At 42.6% G+C, this 18,646-nt stretch overlaps 1 protein-coding gene across 21 annotated transcripts in view; it reads left to right on the forward strand.

Moving 5' to 3' along the window:
* MUC13 (mucin 13, cell surface associated) overlaps positions 1-18,646 on the forward strand; it is a 772,367-nt gene that overhangs the window by 594,293 nt on the left and 159,428 nt on the right. For all 21 annotated transcript variants that reach the window (XM_085647277.1, XM_085647282.1, XM_085647279.1 and 18 more), the window contains one exon: positions 12,383-12,517. In XM_085647277.1, coding sequence (XP_085503403.1) covers positions 12,383-12,517 — 135 coding nt within the window. The remainder of the gene's footprint in view (positions 1-12,382; positions 12,518-18,646) is intronic.

Consider the following 18,646-nt stretch of genomic DNA (forward strand, 5'->3'; position numbering starts at 1 on the left):
GGTCCCGGTCCCGCCTTGATTGTTTAGAACCACAACGAAGGGTCCAGGACAGGTGGGACATCACTTTTGGAGGGGGGGGGGGGGTTAGGACTCACTCATTCATTCCACACTTGGCTGGGTCCAAGTGTGGAATCAAGATGGTGGGAGCCTTTTAGCAAATTAACCCTTGGGATAACTCTGGTAGTTCTGGATGCAGGTGAAGATACAGGGCTCAAATAGCAGGACTGGCCTCTGAGTGTTCAAGGCAGGCTCCAGGCAGAAAAGTAGTCCTTCCAGGCCAGGTACAGCAAAGCAGTCTTGCAGAGTGCTAAGAAGGTCACAGCAGTAGGCAGCCCTTTAAGAGTCCTTCCGCAGGTCCAGGAACTGAAGAGTGGGTCTGAGGGCCCTATTTTTATACCCAGTTCTGTCTTTGAAGTTGGGAGAAGTTTCTAACGGTTTTTACTTTAAAGTGCGTGGAATTTCCTGATTCCCCTGGCTCTAAGGTGGTTGCAGTGACAAGGTGGATGTGTTATGTCCTTTGTGTGAAGTCAGAGCACAACCTATTGAGTTGCAAGTGTGGCTGTGCTCAGCTCGCCCCTCATCATGCCAGCAGATGCCCCAGTCAGGCACACATAATCCCTCTATTGTCTGACTGTCTGGGAGGAATTAACTAAAGTTACACCCAGTCATGTGATCCAAGATAGGCTGCAGGCACAAAAGAGCTAAGGGCAGGAAAACACCAACTTTCTAAAAGTGGAATTGTTAAATTGTAATGAAAAGTCCGACTTTAGCATTAAAGAGGTTTTTTTATTACAATTTCATAGATACAAACATAAACTGGCTCATAAACTGGCTACTGGTCCCAATGTTATCCTATGGGACAGGTAGGCCTCACATTAGTGAAAAGCAAATGTAGGTGTTTTTCACTATGAGGACATGAAACACTTAAAAGTACATGTACAGCCTTTTAATTGCAATGCACTCTGCCCTATGGGCCAACTAGAGCCTACCTTAGAGGAGACATATAAGCAGTAAGGGAAGTTTAAGGTTTGACAAGTGGGTTATGTTGGCGAGTTGAATTGGCAGTTTAAACCTGCATTCAGGCTGCAATGACAGGCCTGGGACATGTTTTAAGGTACTGCTTAAGTGGGTGGCCCAATAAGTGCTACTAGACAAATGTGATCTACTGACCCTAGGTGTATGGTATACCACACCACAAGGGTACAAGGGAATTATAAGTAAATTAAGTATGCCATTCAGGTGTAAGCCAATTGAACCATGTGTAGGGGAGTGAGCACAAACACTTTAGCACTCGTTAGCAGCGGTAAAGTGCACTGAGTCCTAATGCCAACAAAAACGAATTCAGCAAAAAAGGGGAGGGTAAAGACAAAAGGTTTGGGGGAAGATCTCTTAAGGCTGACAGGTCTAACAGTAACTATATATTTTTCCAGCCTTATGAACAGCACACTTGACCATAGCAATCTCCTTTGGCTTCTGAATTGCTTCCAAGAGATCAAGTATATAGAGACTATTCTTTGTAAGGGATCAAGAAGATGTCATGAAACTTCTTTGTGACCACATGTGCCCAAGATTATGCACCACATCAACATCTTACTGGCTATATGCATAAATTGCCATGCTTAAGTTTTCTGTCAAAAACAATGGTCCTTGACCATTTAATTAATACAATTGAGCCAATTGCTTCAATTAGTCAGTTAGTTTTTGTAATCTTGAGCTCGAAACCCAAAAACACTTTTTAGAGGGAAAGAACTCACAATATTCAATATATAATTCAATCCAGCAAAGAACAACATCCAACCTTGTTTAGATTATCATACATATTAATTTATTATTGAATAAGGCAATTTAAGGTTGCTCCAAGAGGAACGTGCAACAAAAGAGGGTGATTAAGAGTGAGTGGGTGAAGCAAGAAATGAGAACAGAGTAGTAAAAGAAATTCATATGGTTTACAATAAGGATCGGTTATAGTTCACCGTCCAAAGAACCTGGTCACATCTCAATCACAAATACATGTTTTCGTATTTCAAAAGGACCCAATAATTGGTCAAGCACAAGGGAGTTATATGTGTATCCCAGGTAATGGAAAGTAAGCGTCGACGTTTCGACCCGTCTTGAAGGCCTTGAGGAGATTTAGACCTTGGCCGTGCGGATCTTCATCAGGACCAAAGGGAAGGGGTTTGGGGCAACCTGACTGGGTGATGAATTTGATCGTCCACCTGATATCCAGTTCAATGGGGTTCCTCAGACATCCAATGAAAAGAGGACTGCGTATCAAAGGTAGTAATAGAGCTGTGGGGACTCAATCCGTGCGCAACAGACGCAGCTGTCTGATTCAGGTCAGTCGCTAGTGTGATCGTTATGATGAGGTATGAGGTATGAGGTTCACTCGTAACTCGTAGCTCTATTACTACCTTTGATACGCAGTCCTCTTTTCATTGGATGTCTGAGGAACCCCATTGAACTGGATATCAGGTGGACGATCAAATTCATCACCCAGTCAGGTTGCCCCAAACCCCTTCCCTTTGGTCCTGATGAAGATCCGCACGGCCAAGGTCTAAATCTCCTCAAGGCCTTCAAGACGGGTCGAAACGTCGACGCTTACTTTCCATTACCTGGGATACACATATAACTCCCTTGTGCTTGACCAATTATTGGGTCCTTTTGAAATACGAAAACATGTATTTGTGATTGAGATGTGACCAGGTTCTTTGGACGGTGAACTATAACCGATCCTTATTGTAAACCATATGAATTTCTTTTACTACTCTGTTCTCATTTCTTGCTTCACCCACTCACTCTTAATCACCCTCTTTTGTTGCACGTTCCTCTTGGAGCAACCTTAAATTGCCTTATTCAATAATAAATTAATATGTATGATAATCTAAACAAGGTTGGATGTTGTTCTTTGCTGGATTGAATTATATATTGAATATTGTGAGTTCTTTCCCTCTAAAAAGTGTTTTTGGGTTTCGAGCTCAAGATTACAAAAACTAACTGACTAATTGAAGCAATTGGCTCAATTGTATTAATTAAATGGTCAAGGACCATTGTTTTTGGTATCAAGTCTACACCCAGGTCCCCATACCATGGGTCACCCCATTTTTGTAATGGCTAAGTTTTCTGTCAGGCATCATGTTCTTATTGAGCTAACCAACTCTGCCGCTCGAGCTGAAGTAACATTCTGCAGATAGGAAGCTTCAAGCATTTCAGAAATGAAACATACTGCTTTGAACCCTTGAATCCTGTTTTGATTTTAAAAACTGAATCCTCATCCTGAGTTTCAATCGCAACACCATGCGTTAAATCACACAATTCACTTTGCAAAGCTAGTCTCTGAATAATAAATTCAAGGGACCTGATTCACATACATGAACTAATGCTTGTTCTCAATATGCCCGCTTTTAACTTGGTCAACTGTTTTCACCTAATTAAAAAAGTGTTTATTACTTAAACTTCTCTGCCCGGTGGGTTTGGGATTTCCTCAGAATGAACTGTAAAACAGGTAGCTCCCATATCAATTCAAAACGAAATAGGATGGCCCTTGACTTCACTATCAATGTATGGCCCACTTTGATCTACCTCTAGGACTGCTCCAAGTAAGAAAATACTCCTCCCTCAGACACTGTGATTGTGAATTATTCCCTGAAGAAAAGTGTGAAGAATCATTACTCAGAATCAATGGATTCTGGTGATACCCTGGACTACACAGCATTTTCTTTTTACCATTTTGCTGCAACACTGGAGCTGAAGGCATCGTCAGACTAAACTGTTTCTGCTCAGGCACACCCTGCACAGCAATGTGGCAATGGACTGTGTCAGCTTCATTGGCAGTGTATTTCTTCGCTTCTGAGGCACAAATTCAATAAGGATTCTATCTTGATTATGTCTGCATTTCCGTTTCCAATGCCCAGTTGTTCCACAGAAGTGGCCAGCAGTGTTCATGTTCATCAATTCAACTTTTGCATTAATTCTAGAACTGTTGCTCATCCTCTTTCACCACCTTGCATTTTCATTAGTCCATTCCCCATTCTTCACCTTGCATCTGAGTCATTCCATTCATTCCAGCACTTCCAGATTGAACATAACCCATATCTGAACCCCTCAACTGATTTAGGGCACTTCTCTGAGATTGTTTTGTCTAGCAATCATCAGTTTCTCCTTGATTCTCTTCGGCATCGCTACTGTATTTGGCCAGCTTCAAAATCTCATCCATACTGTCACGCAGCTCACTTTATTTTAATTAATAGCTTAACTCGGGTCGCAAACCCATCACAAAAGCAGAAACAGAATGCATGATGTTACTATGCATACATTTACAACGCGGTATTTTACATCAGGTTCGTTACAACGCAAGTCGTTACAACGACTTGCGCTGGAGGGCGCTGGACTTAGAAATAGTAAGATTTACTATTCCAACTCCAGTCAACGTACAGTAGGTTAGAGCGCCATCCAGCGCAAGTCGTTACTACTTGGGTTTTAATGACTGCGATGTAAAGGCATTGCGATGTAATGCCCGCATTGTAATGGATGTTTCCCGCAGAAACAAATCCGCTGACACCATCCTCCTCAGGATTATCGACTCTGCTATTCCTATTAAAAATCAGCATGAGTCTCTCAGAATAAGCATGCATGGATTTGTTTGGTTCGAGTGAGTTATTTATTTATTTATTTATTCATTTATAGACTTATAGAGCGTGCGGATACCCAACAGGGTTTCCTGGCGCTGAAAGCAGAACAATACAGGAGCCACACAATGCAAATGATAGCATGGAAGATTATGCTTGGTTGTATAGGAAGGTCTTTAGTTTCTTATGGAAGGGCAAGAGCGATTGACTGAGTTCCAGAGGAAGTGAGTTCCACAGTTTGGGGCCTAGGTAGGAGAAAGACCTGCCACTCATATGAGCAAGATGTAATCTGGGCACCGAAAACAGAAAAAGGCTAGCAGATCTCAACCGTCGAGTGGGCACATAAGGTTTGACCAGACTTTGTATGTAGGGTGGGCGCTAAGCCATGTTTGGCACAAAACATTTAACATAAGGCCTTAAACTCAATGCGTGTGTTTACTTTGAGCCAATGGAGTTGATGAAGTAAAGGTGAGACTGAGGCATGTTGAGGCAACCAGAGGAGGAGGCGTGCAGCCAGATTTTGTATGAGCTGTAAACAGTGTATAGAGGCTTTATCAGCGCCCACGTACAATGCATTGCCGTAGTCAAGTCTGGAAGTCATCAATGCCTGCATAACCGTTCTCAGGGCAGCAGGTGGAATTAGCCAGAGGATTTATTTTAGCCATTTAAGGACCACAAAGCAGGTCGCAGTGACCCCAGACACTAGGGCTTTAAGGGAAAGTTTGTTGTCAGTAGTAAAACACAAGTTATTGACTTTAGGGACCAGAGCAGGTGGAGTTCCCAAAGTATCAGGCCAATAGTTAGTTCCCCAGAGTTCGGGATTGTTTCCTAGAATTAGAACCTCTGTTTTAGTACTGTTCAGCTTCAAGGCATTTCTGGACATACACAAAGAGATATTACTCAGTCCAAGCAGGGAAGGGTCCTTATGCTGAGCGGCAGAGAGAGAAAAGATGATCTGTGTATCATCTTCATAGGAAGAAATAGTCAGTCCCAACTTCGCCGCAATGTCCGCCAGAGGGCGAACATAGAGGTTAAAAAGTAGAGGGCTTAAAAACGAGCCCTGCGGCACTCCTGATGATAAAGATACTGGGTTTGATTTAGTGGTATGGGAAAAGCCTTGAAACGAGCGATCTTATAAGAAAGAGATCAACCACCTCAAAGCCATGCCCTCAATACTTGCGGCTTCCAGACGATCAGCCAAGATAGAGTGTTAGACTGTGTCAAATGCCGCACTCAAGTCTAGTAAGATGAGAGCTGCCATACCACCACAATCAAGCTGCTGCCTGAGATATTCAGTGACCCCAAGCAGGTCCGATTCGGTGCTGTAACCAGCATGGAAGCCAGACTGAGACGGATGCAATAGGTTGTGAATTGCCACAGGAGAGGAGAGCTGGGAGTTGATATGTCTCTCCAAAACCTTAAATAAAACATTAAGGAGGGATATAGGGCCATAATTTGACCAGCAAAGCGGGTTGAGACCAGTCTTCTTCAGTAAAGGAAGCAGAAGGGCGTGTTTTCAGTTTTGAGGAACGAGACCTGAGGTTAGAGAGGCATTGAGAAGATTGAGAATCACGCTAAGAACTCACTTGTTCAAAAGCCAGAGCTTAGCTGGGGAAGAGGGTCGAGTGGGGAGCCGGACTTGATACTTCACAATAGTAATATTATGAATAGGTTCTTTAATATTTGCACACCTAACATCTGTCTTGTGCACCTTCTTTTTCAAATGCTCAGTCACCTCTCTATATCTATTTGTTGCCTCATCAAAAGGAGCATTATTTGGAGCAACTCTAGCTGGTTCCTCAGTTGGCCAAGCAACAGCAGAGTACATATTCAGACCACAAATCACTAGGGGTCACAGTTTCAAATAATGAGTTTGTCAGTCCACAGCATTTGTGAAATTGTCGTCAGCCTATGAACCTCCTCTTACGACCGGCAGGCTCTTCCCTCAGCTTTGAGAAATCTGTAGTAAAAGCAATAAATTAGCTCTTGTCCAAGGCAAATGCGCTAAGTTTCCTCTATGTACTTCCCTCAGATGGCCTCATCTTCGAATCTTTAGTCAATCCCCCTATTCTATTCTCTGATTCCTTTTCTTGCTTTTGCCTTGCATTTCCTTTCTTCCACCTTTTAGTATACTTATTCAAATCACTCCATTCTCTTGTTTTCTTAATTAAATCTTTAGCGTGAGCCCTGAGAGTCATCAACACCATTTCTTTTATTTCATTGTGTGCCAAATCCATTTTTGAATTTTTTGTCACATTCTTTATTTTACTAATGTCAAACTCACACTCATCAGCTAAATCCATACATTTATCATGAGCTTATTTTGCACATCTGGCTGTTTCTTTAATCAAATATCTCATTTCATCAACATTATTTGACAATAGTCTATTTAAATAATTTGTGTCCTGTAACATTTCTCCAAATTCGATTTCAGAAGACCAACATTAATAGTTCTCTCTTTCGGAGTGTCTTGTACCAGGTGTATCTTCACTATAACTCAGTACTGCTGTCATTGCAATCTCAGGTGGGGCACTACTCAACATGACTGTAGATGAAGTCTGCATCTGCATCGCTCCACTATCTCCTGATGCACTTATGTCAACTATCCCACTAGAACCAGGACCGCTTCCATGTCCCCATACTCTGTGAATGGAGGAGGACTGGATTTCAAAATATCATTAATGAAATTATCATCATAATTATTATCCTGATTATGATCCTTTTTCTCTGTGGGCTTCTTCTTTTAATCAGTTTCTTTAATTATTGCAGGAAAAACTCTCACACCTTCCATGTTATCCTCCATCCAGATCTTCTCCTGTCAATCCAATGTGCTCTCTAACCATTGGCTAATAGGATGCTTAACCTGCTTTGTCATTTTCTTTCTCTGCTTCTCGGTAGCCATTCAATCCAATGTATTCAATGCCTCAAACTGTATAGGTCTAGGCAACGGCATCCTCTCACTCATTGTCTGTCTCAAGAAATCTAGCATTCTATTTTTAAAAGTGCTCTAAAAAGAAAACTGCAAAGTTTCATCAGAAGAGGTATAATCATGCCATTTAGAAATTCAGATACATATGTAGAACCCAATGTCTGTCAACATTTCTTAAGTAGGCATTTTCTTGGCGGGTAATTTCTGACCTTCAGTAGAAGATTTAACAGAACCTTTAGGCTTTTTCAATACAGCTCCCATTATTTTGTTTCAAAACAATCCACAAATCACACAAAACAACTTAGCGCACAAAAAACAATCCTAGTGCAGCTCTGTCAAAGGTGAACCTATCAAAGTGCAACTCTGTCAATAAACAACCATCTCACCAATCTCATCGTGGCTCCCTGGCTGATTATCCAATCACAGCGAGACTTCTCTGTACATGAGGAAAACAATTGCAAACCCTTTCTAATTCAATGAACACTAATTAAACTCTTGTCTGTTCAACCTAAATAAAGAAAAATCAGTAATTTAAGGTAGTACAATACAGCACGAACTAGACCTGAGACATCAGGTATCAGAGCGCTTTACATGAGCACCAGTTTTGTTACAGAAGGGCACATTCATTTTTGTTAGACACAGGGAGATTAAGTGATTTGCCCAGAACCACAGGATGGTGAGTGTTGTTGCCGAGACTCGAACTCGGTTCCACAGCTTCGAGGTCAACAGCTCTAGCCATAAGGCTGCACCCTCTCCCCAGAAGTCAGGGCTGTGATAAGGGATTAATTTAAGGTCAATAGAGGCACTGTAGAATCGGCAGGAGTGTTGTGGGAAGCATTTAAGGCTACTAAATGGGGTTGTTCATAGGTTTAACATATGAAGTCAGAAAATCATTGATGGGCATGATAGAAACACATGAGGAATGCATACAATTGCTGGATCACAGATTGCGAACGGGAATGCATATTGGGATGAACGGAATGAAGAAGTAAAACACCTTGAGGAAGCTAGAGAATGCCTAAGCAAACATGATTATAAAACTTATTGTAAATTGTAGCATGAATAGGGAAGACAAGTTTGGAAGATTATTGGCTTAATTGGTCAATTAAGAGAGAGGGAAGAGGGCAGTTGAAGCTATACGTAATGGGGGGGGCTGGGTGGCCAGGGACCAGGAGTCCATCCGCCACTGCTTCAAGGACTTTTACTTACCCCTGTATGATGATCAACTGAGGGAAGATCCAAGGGTCATTGAGCGGTTCTCACTGAAGCTAGCCTACCCCGACTAGCGCCTAATCTCAAAGAGACATTAAATTCACCTCTCACTGAGGGGGACATTCGTTAGTCCATTAGAAATGTTGGTATGAGGAAGGCTCTGGGGAGTGATGGGCTCCCCACAGAATTGTATAGAGTATGTGGATCTGCAGGCCAGCCTACTCCGGGCATGCTTAATGTAGCACAATTGCAGGGACACTTTCCATTACGCTACATGAGGCATATATATATAGTCGTACTTCCTAAAGTTGCGAAGGACCCATTGGACTGTGAGTCAGATCAACCACTTTCAATGATAAATCCTAGATGGTAGGCAGGCAAAGCGGAGACCCTAATACACCCTGACCAGGCGGGATTTGTGGGTGTATGACCATGACCAACATATGCAAAGCCCTACTGCTCACAGAGCATATCACTCACACAGGAGAAAAGTCTGGGATAGCCAGCCTGGACACACAAAAAGCCTTCAATACAGTTAATTGGACCTGAAACAGACGCTTCAATGGTATGACTTGGGGGTGCCATTTCTATAATGGTTATTTCTCCTATACCCTACTGCATAGGTAAAAATGGGTGGCTGATTATCGGGCAGCTGGAGTATCCACAGGGGAACCCGGCAAGTATGTACATTGGTACCTCTAATTTTCGAGTTAATGATTGAACCATTGGAGATGGGGTCTCCCTGGGGTGGCTGACGTAGCATAATCATGCATTATGCAGATGACATTCTGTTGACATTACGGGACCCCCTGGAAAAAGGGCCTGCTATAGGCCACACATTAAGGAAGGTGGGGCAGTTACCAGGATTTAAGTTGAACACAACAAAATCTATTCTCTACCCATTGAACGAGGTAAAGGAGGGTGATACCTCTGGGACACCACTTCAACTAGTCCCCGTGCCATTTCAATACCTGGCTATCAGGCATAGCAGGGGTCAAGGGGAATCTATGAACACAATTTAAGTACATTACTACGAAACCTGGAGGTCAATATCATTGCATGGTTACGATTTCTAATGTCCCTCATGGGTCGCATAGCGCTAAGCAAGATGATAATCTTACCAAGGGTGGTTTATGTGCTGGCCCATATCACCATGCTGATCACAGACAAGTGCTTCTGTAAGCTAGATGACCTACAGAGATTGTTATAGTGGGGAATATGGTAGGGCGAAAGTAGCACTGGAGATACGTAAACTCCCATGGGAGAAAGGGGGATTGCTGGCTCCTAACTTTAGAGCATTTTACTATGCAACACAATTAAAATATTTAGTGCCGTGCCTGGTGGAGGAGAGGAGGGACCCGGTGTGTGGTACCCTAGACATATTGTTGACACCCAGGCATCTGTTTTCTACCCCATGCATGTCCAAGAAAGTGCTAAAAATCACACCAATACACATTCAGATGCTGGTTATGATATGGAACAGATCGACCAAGAGTCACAAATTAATGTATTAACCTCAGCTAGTACCTTGGAGTTCGATGCTCTGTCCGAGCTTACCTCATAGTGTGAGAGAAGCAAAGCAAAGAGGCACGCCTATACACCTGGGAAGTCTCTGTAAGGGAGATTGATGGGATATCCCCGCCTCTGTGAGAAAGGGGAGGTGCCGTCTAGGGCCTTCATATTTTATGCCAGTTTGGCAGTTACAGTACCATAAACATGCCCCAATTTCCCCCAGGAACCTGAAACCCATAGGGTAAATCAAGTATTGCTATCCCTGGTAGTGGGAGGGAGACCAGTCACCACTCTGTATAGGACATTACTTCCCCAGGAGGACTAGTGTGTGTAGCACTCAAAAGCACTGTGACACGTGAACCTGGGGAGGAATTACAAGACACACAGTGGGCACAGTTTTTGACAACTGTAAATCGGTCACACGAAATTAAGACGTATACATTGCAAGCATAGACATAGAGCATATGTCACTCCGGAACTGCTACACAGAATGAACCCAGATGACGTGGTACGTGCCCCAGATGTAGAACGGCCTCTGGAACATTTATTGACGTGATGGGAATGTGCTATATTACAGCAGTTTTGGGGAGAGCTAACCACAAACTGGGAGATCTGACAAACATAATTGTGAGATGTGATATGCACACATGCGTGTTAGGATTGCGCACTAAAACAAAAAAATAAACAATATGTTAAAATAAAAATTACTGGGATTAACCATAGGAAAAAAGTGTCGAAGTGGGCGGCACCCCCGACGATGAAACAATGAAAGAATGAGGAAACTCAAAGGCAGAATGGACTACCACGGGGGCCCGCTCGAATGGAACTTGGGAGCGATTGAATTAGAACAATTCGAACAACATGGGACAACTATGAGTAGTGATAGCGAGGACTCGGGATGACAGTCGAATAGCCGATTAGGACACAAGTGTATCATGTAAACGTCTCAGTAGAGGTGCAGGGTCATTGAAAGCTTTGTACACTGACACATGGTTAATAAATGGTGGAACAAAGCAGTGGATAGCCTAATCACAAGGGGTGGGGGGGGGGGGGGCAGAGTATGTTCATCGTCATCCAATGTGTGATTGTTGCTCTTGCTAATTGAAACTCAATGAAAACAAGAAAAAAATAAGAGTCAGGGGAACAAAAGAGTTTCTGATGGCTGAGCCTTGGCTGGCACCCCAGACAGAAACCAGGGACCCAGCAGTCAGTCCAGAACTGGCCTGCAAGCCCACAGTGGCGGTCACCCTATCCGATTTAGAATGGGGTGACCCTCAATGATTTTCCCATTTGGTCTGCCCCGTGATGCATGACATACCAGTTCAAGAAAAACAAACAATAATTCCTAGGCACACTTCACCAAGGACTTTTTTTTTTATTTACTGAAAAAAACACATGCCTTGGAACTTTGTTTCAATATATGTATCTTGGAGAAACAAACAGTGACACACACCATTCCTTTCTGTCTTCTGGAGTTTGTACCAAATGCTTAGAGATCCTTGCCAGGCCATCAGGGATTTCTAAATGGGTGTTGTGGTGGAAAGCACACTGCAACACCCATTGCATGCCCCTTTCACGCTAAATAAAGTGTGAAAAATGGCATTAACGCCGCATTGTAAATAAGAAGAGGAGGATATCGCATCCAGAGCGTCGCTAAAAGTGACGTTCCGGTGGCGATGTCCCCCTGTAAATATGCCCCATTGTTTTCCTCTGTTAAGTTAATTTGAATCGCCTACCACAAACTTCTTACGTCATTCTTCTAGTGATGGGAGAGGCTAAGAGGTAGGAATATGAATAAAAAAATGGCAAGAGGAAGAAGGAAACACTATACATATAAGGACATCTTGTTGTATACAGGCAGCAATGGCATACAGTAGGAAGTATTTGTTTTGTATCTGCAAGACTATATCCTTTGAATTACGAGCAGTGTGATCTCTGTAAATCGCTTACAGATTTTACAAAAAACGATGAATCAATAATTGGTAAGAGTGAAAATGTGTGGAAATTCCATAGTCTGAAATGTTTGACTAACCCCATTGTTCTATTTTTGATCTTAGGAAATATGTTCTGTAAAAAAGAATAAAAAAGTACTTTTATATTTTAGAATCCAATCCATGCAACTCTTCTTATTGTGATGACGCAACAACAGATTGCGAGCTACTACAAAATGGTTCATTTGTAAACTGCGCATGCAAAAATGGATTTTACAAAAAGACTCCAGAATTGAAAACGTGCAAAGGTAATTCTGACTTTCTCTGCACTGCCCTTTTTCACAGTGTGTGGCTAAAATTGTACTTAGTATGCACTTATTATTGTGTTTTACAAAGTGTCATAACACCTATCTAATTATGTAATAATGTAATAAAGATATTGCAGCCAATTCACTTTCACACAATAGTTTAAAAACATTTCTTGAGGTGGATTGGAATTATGCTGCAGATGAGGGCCAAATATTGGGGCATATTTACAAGGGCATTGCGTCACAGGAACGTCACTTTTAACGACGTTCCTGTGGCACAATGCTCAGCAGCATATTTACAAAGTGGCATTAAGCCATGTGTTGTGGCTTAATGCCGCTTTGTAAATGTGCTACCCTTTCACGCAGGTATCTGCGTGAAAAGGGGCGTGAACTGGGTGTTACTGTGGGTGTTCCACCGCAACACCCATTGCTTTTTGACACTGCCCCAGATTTACAAGGAGGTGTAAATCTGTGGCAGGGCCAAAAACTAACACCATGCAAGAACAGGCATTAGAATGGCAAATGAGGAGAAAGTCTTTTATTTTTCCTCATTTTTGCTTGCAGCACAAATCTAAAGAGCAAAAAGCCATTAATGTTTGTTTATGCAGATAAACAACCATTGAATAATGACTATTTGCTACTTCTATTGGTGCTGCACAATGCAGCGTGCATAGAAATAAAAAATATCCTTAATGGATTGTTTATGTGCAGAAAGGTACTTCCTGCACATAAACAAGCATGCCCTGCAAGTAAGGGTACCTGCGTTGGCGCTAGGCAGCTACATTTAGCGCCAGTGCTAGGAAAAACGCAGGGTTGTGCCATATAGTAGTAAATAGGGCACATCCCTGCATTTGAAAATGTCGGAGCGCGGCGCTGCCAAATTTGGCCCAGCTCCGCTGTCCGACATTTTATAGTAAATATGGCCCAATGTTGCTGGTGTGTATGAGACCAAAAGAAGGCAATTTATGCACTGCACATGGTATCCTTATTTTCTAGGTACTATGACTTTTTAACAGACATTGGTAAAAATGGATCCCAGTTATATGGAAATTACATTGATTATTTTTTGTGTTCAGATACTTTATTGAAATAGTAACATGTTGCAAATGTCAAAATACAATTAACAAATATAAAATTACCTTAGTCACAAGAAATCTCGACATACATCAATAACTAGGTTTGTCAAGGAAAAAATTAGAAAGTAAAATGTGCTACATTAGAAGCAGATCGAGAAAGAAAATAAAGACCTCTTTTGGAGGGCATTTGGAAATCCTCTAAATTCAGGTGAAAACTTAATTTAGAGTAGAATCAACAGGCTAACTATGCTACTCCTTAGAGATAAATTTGTGGAGGAAATTCAGCTGGTAAATTCTACTCAATATTTAGAGTTGCCTTCAGAAACTGGAGTACTTTCAATTCCCTCTAAAGTGTAAATAAGCCACCCAGGGGTATATTATCAGTCATACATCCAGTAGTCATAGAGAAAACATGTAAAATATTACATTTTAATTGAAGAAAGATTCCAAAAGAAGATAGAAGTTGAAGACAGTTTATAAAGTTTATAACAGTACATAATATGTGTATTTGTAAAGCACGCATTCAACCAAGGATATCTTGGTGCTGAATAACAGATGTTTATTGTTACCCAACCCAATGGTACTTATTTTATCGACCTCAAAAGGATGAAAGGCTGAGTGGACCCGACAAGATGTGAGCTTGTGACCAACAAGGTTGAACACAGGCCCCTATAGTGGTCACATTAGTCCATTAAGCCACCAGACCCAGCTTTAATATGTAAGGAGATGTTAGCACCTTCTCTGGTGAAAGTAACCCAAACCCACCAGGCATGGTGGTCATAATTAATTTAACATCAGAAGAAATATGAAAATCAAAGAATTAAATTTCTGCTATCGGTAATGAACATGAAAGTTAAATGGATTTTCAGGTTCATAAGAAAGGAAACTATACACTTGTACCGTATCCTCCAAGTCAAAATGTTATTTACCAAAATTAATGAGTTTGTCATGCATGGAAGCACCGGAACATCATTTTACTATAAGAATGCCCTTTCTACCGCCCAAAGTAAAATAGTTTGTGTAAAGCATAAACAATGTTGAAATCAGCAGAAATTAGGCCTATATGTACAAAACCTCCAGACCAAGGACAAACTCAATAATTGTTAATCTCGTTGTTATTTAAAAAAGCAATGTATGGATCAACACTATTTCACTAGATATGGACCCATAACAGGCCTTCCATAAATCTATGAATAACTGGAAATAAAGAGCTAACACAACTGGAGTTAACACACTAGAGTTAATTCTTCTACATATATATTTCCAGGGGTTTAATTACCTTGACAACATTTTTTGGGTTCATCCAAGTTATATGTTAGCTTAATTCGATGATGCTTTTTCTGTGGTGGATGAGAATCTGCATCCTCAAAGGATTGTTTGCAACCTTTGATGCTTCTGATGATGCTGTTCTTAGGGATCGAGTAGTGTTGGTGCTCCACATTACTTGTTGTGGTTCTTTTTTGAAAATTGTTACTCAGATTGTACCTCAGTTCCCTTCCGTACCACTCATTTTTTTCACTTTAAGGAACCAAGTGCAGCAAACAAATGCTAAATACACTTATCTGTTACGCCGCGGGCTGACTCGCAACCCGCGGCGCCACCTGTTTCCTATTCGCCAGCCGCGGTGCATCCTGCGGTGCCCCTCCCTCCTCTTCGGGGGCGCCGTGGTACAACATCGCAGCCCGCTGTGGCCATTTCAATGGCGTCTCGTAAAGCACCCGCGACGCCTGTTAGTTTTCGGGCAAGCCGTTTACTTCCAGTCTTCTCCTGGTTCCTTTTGGGCTCCTGGTCTTCCTGTGTTTCCTGGCTCCTTGTCTTCTCCTTCATTCCTGGAGTCTCATCATCAACATCAGAGGTTATTTCCCTCCGGGGTTTTCCTCTTGGGACTCGTTCTAGAGGGCACTGGCTGCTTAGGCTTTCATTGTTGGCAGCGCCGTGGCTATCGGAAGGGCTTACCCCTATCTCGGCCAAACCAGGACTTACAGGAACCGAAGCCGGGAACCATCCCAACGCCTCAAGACTGGTAAGAAAGACCCTAAAACTGACAGATTGCAACACCCAAAAACCCGCATGGATACTTCACAGTCCCCTCCTACTGAAGGGTCGGTAGAAACAGCACAGGCATTGGTGCAGACGGTTCAACAACAAGCCCAAGAACTACAACAGCTACGAGAATAAAACTTAGCCTTATGTCACATGCTGACAACCAAGACATCCGATGTACCCATGGTCTCTACCTCTACTCCTTGTTATTCCAAAGATCCCAACAAGCTGAAGGAATTCTTGGATTCCTTGACTGTGTTTTTTGCATGTCGTCCAGCCCAGTTTTCCTTGCATGGAACTAAAGTTGGGTACCTGATTAGTGTCTTGTCCGTTCCTGCCCTAGCATGGGCAACACCCTTGGTAGCCACAGAAGACCTACGACTGTCTAATTATGCATCTTTTCTTGAGTCATTTAAATGGATGTTTGAAAGACCTGGGCTGGAGACATCAGTGGAAGAAGCCTTGTGTGACATCCAACAAGGAAGTCATGCCGTCTTGCAGTACATCACACGTTTCAGGCAATTGGAGGCAGAAACTATTTGGGTGGAACGACCACTGGTAACCCTTTTTCGCAGACGGCTGTGAGAAGAAATCAAAGATGAATTGGTACATTCTTCTCGTGCTGAGACTATGACTGAGTTAATGTACTTAACATTATCAGTTGAACATCGTCTCAATGAACCTAGTTTGGAGAGATGAAAGTTACGACTCCTGCAGCATACCGGAGTAACCCGACCTAATGTTTGTAAAACAGAAACCCCGTGTCCGACATACAGTCTTCCACAGGAGAAGAACCTATGCAGATAGGCTTAACGAGGGGACCCCTGTCAAGGGCGAAACAGGAATACATAAGAAAAAAACAAGGAGTGTTTCTCTATAGTGGCGCCTCAGGGCACATGATTCGCAATTGTCTCACTTGTCATCCTAGGCAGTCGGAAAAAAACGCAAAATCCCGTCCTCTGTGAGGAGGGAGAGGATTGGATGGCCTGGATTCCCTTTGCTCTGTAACTTGAACACAACTACCACCTCTCTCTTTCTTCTGCCTATGCTTGCAAGGCTGCCAGATGGAGTAGAAGAGAAGATACTAGCATTGTTGGATAGTGGTGCTAGCAGGATGTACTTCGATGTAGCATGGGCTAATGAGAGGCGAATTAGTCGTGTCCCTAAAGAGATCCCAGAACAAGTCCATACTGTGGACGGAACTCCTCTCATTTCCGGTCAAGTCAAAGACATGACACCGTTACCACAACTTACATTTGGAAAACATCAAGAACTCTTGTCTTTTGACCTGATCGCCTCACCCAGCCACGTCATGATCTTAGGTATACCTAATCAGACATAACCCGTATATTAACTGGTTGACAAGAACCATTTCCCTGTCATCTCATTTCTGTCAACAATTCTGTTACCCCACTTAAGAATACTGGTCTCCTAAGGTAATGACTATGATAAGAAAGGAAGCCTGTGCCTCCGTTAACTCCGTCCAAGGCCTACCAAATCACTACCATACATACGCTGACATCTTTCTGAAACCTACAAACGCAATGTTACCGCCTCATAGGGAGTTTGACTGTTCCATTCCATTGGAACCTGAAGAAACAGTACCCTTCGGAAGAGTATATTCTCTCACTGAACTAGAGAAAGAGACTCTCAGACAATACCTTGAGGAAAATCTCCAGAGTGGCCTCATCGTTCGTTCCTCGTCACCTGGCGGGGGGCACCCCTCTTCTTCGTCCCCTAGAAGACAAAAGATCTCTGACCATGTATTGACTTCAGAGGCTTGAATAAAGTCACCATCAAAGACCGCTATCTGTTGCCCTTGATTAAGGATATCCTGGAGTCGGTAAGAGGGGCTCAAATGTTCACCAAGTTGGTTCTCAGGGGTGCGTATCATCTCCTTCGAATCAAAAAAGGAGATGAGTGGAAAACCGCATTTTGAACCCGGTTAGGGCATTTCGAATATCGAGTTATGCTTTTTTGGCTGACTAATCCCCTTCCATATTTCAAAAGTTCATGGACAACGTCTTCTCGGATCTCCTAAACCAGATAGTGGTTATATACCTAGACAACATATTGATCTACTCAGCAGCTCCCGAGTTACATCGCACGCACGTCATGCAAGTCCTGGAAAGACTACGCCAATATAGTCTCTTCTGAAAACCTGAAAAATGAATTTTACAAATCCGAGGTAGAATATTTGGGTTACTGAATCAACAAGACAGGAATAGCCATGGATCCTCAAAAGGGACAGGCTATTTTGGATTGGCCATCACCTTTGACCATTAAAGAAACACAGTGTTTCGTAGGTCTGCCAAACTTTTACAGTCAATTCATTTACAACTCTGCTCACCAAACCAGCTTCATATCCCAAACGTTAAAAAAGGAATATCTCCGGCAATGGTTCAAGTGGACCGAAGCCGCTGAACAGGCCTTCCAGTCCCTAAAAAAGGCCTTCACGCAAGCACCCATTTTAGGACACCATGACACACCAAAGAAATTTTTCGTGGAGACAGACGCGTCCGACAGAGCTGTTGGTGCCGTCCTCCTCCAACAACAAGAAGACGATGGACTGGAACATCTTGTGTTCTACCTGTCACATATCCTGTCAGACTCTGAAAGGAACTACTCTGTTCTAGAACAGGAACTACTTGCCATGAAGCTGGCCTGCCATGAATGGAGGCATTTCTTTAACCATTTGAAATCAGAACAGACCATAGAAACCTCAGATGGCTCTGTAACATTCAACATCAAAATAGCCGTCAAGCCCGGTTGGCCTAATTTTTTAGCCAGTATGACTTTTTGTCGTCTCCTATATACCAGGATCTCAGAACACTTTGGCAGACGCCTTGTCTCGTCGTTATCCAGAAAGACCTTCGCCCCCACAACAGAACATAATCAAGCCACAAAGGATTGTTGGTATGGTTCAATCCTTCTTAGACAGGATTCATTCTGAATACAAATCCATGAACCTAGAAGAGTGGAAGAAGCTAGCCGATCTGGTTAAGCAACA

The sequence above is a fragment of the Triturus cristatus genome, chromosome 3_2 (genome assembly GCF_964204655.1).
Source record: "Triturus cristatus chromosome 3_2, aTriCri1.1, whole genome shotgun sequence".
Classification (NCBI taxonomy): Eukaryota; Metazoa; Chordata; class Amphibia; order Caudata; family Salamandridae; genus Triturus; species Triturus cristatus.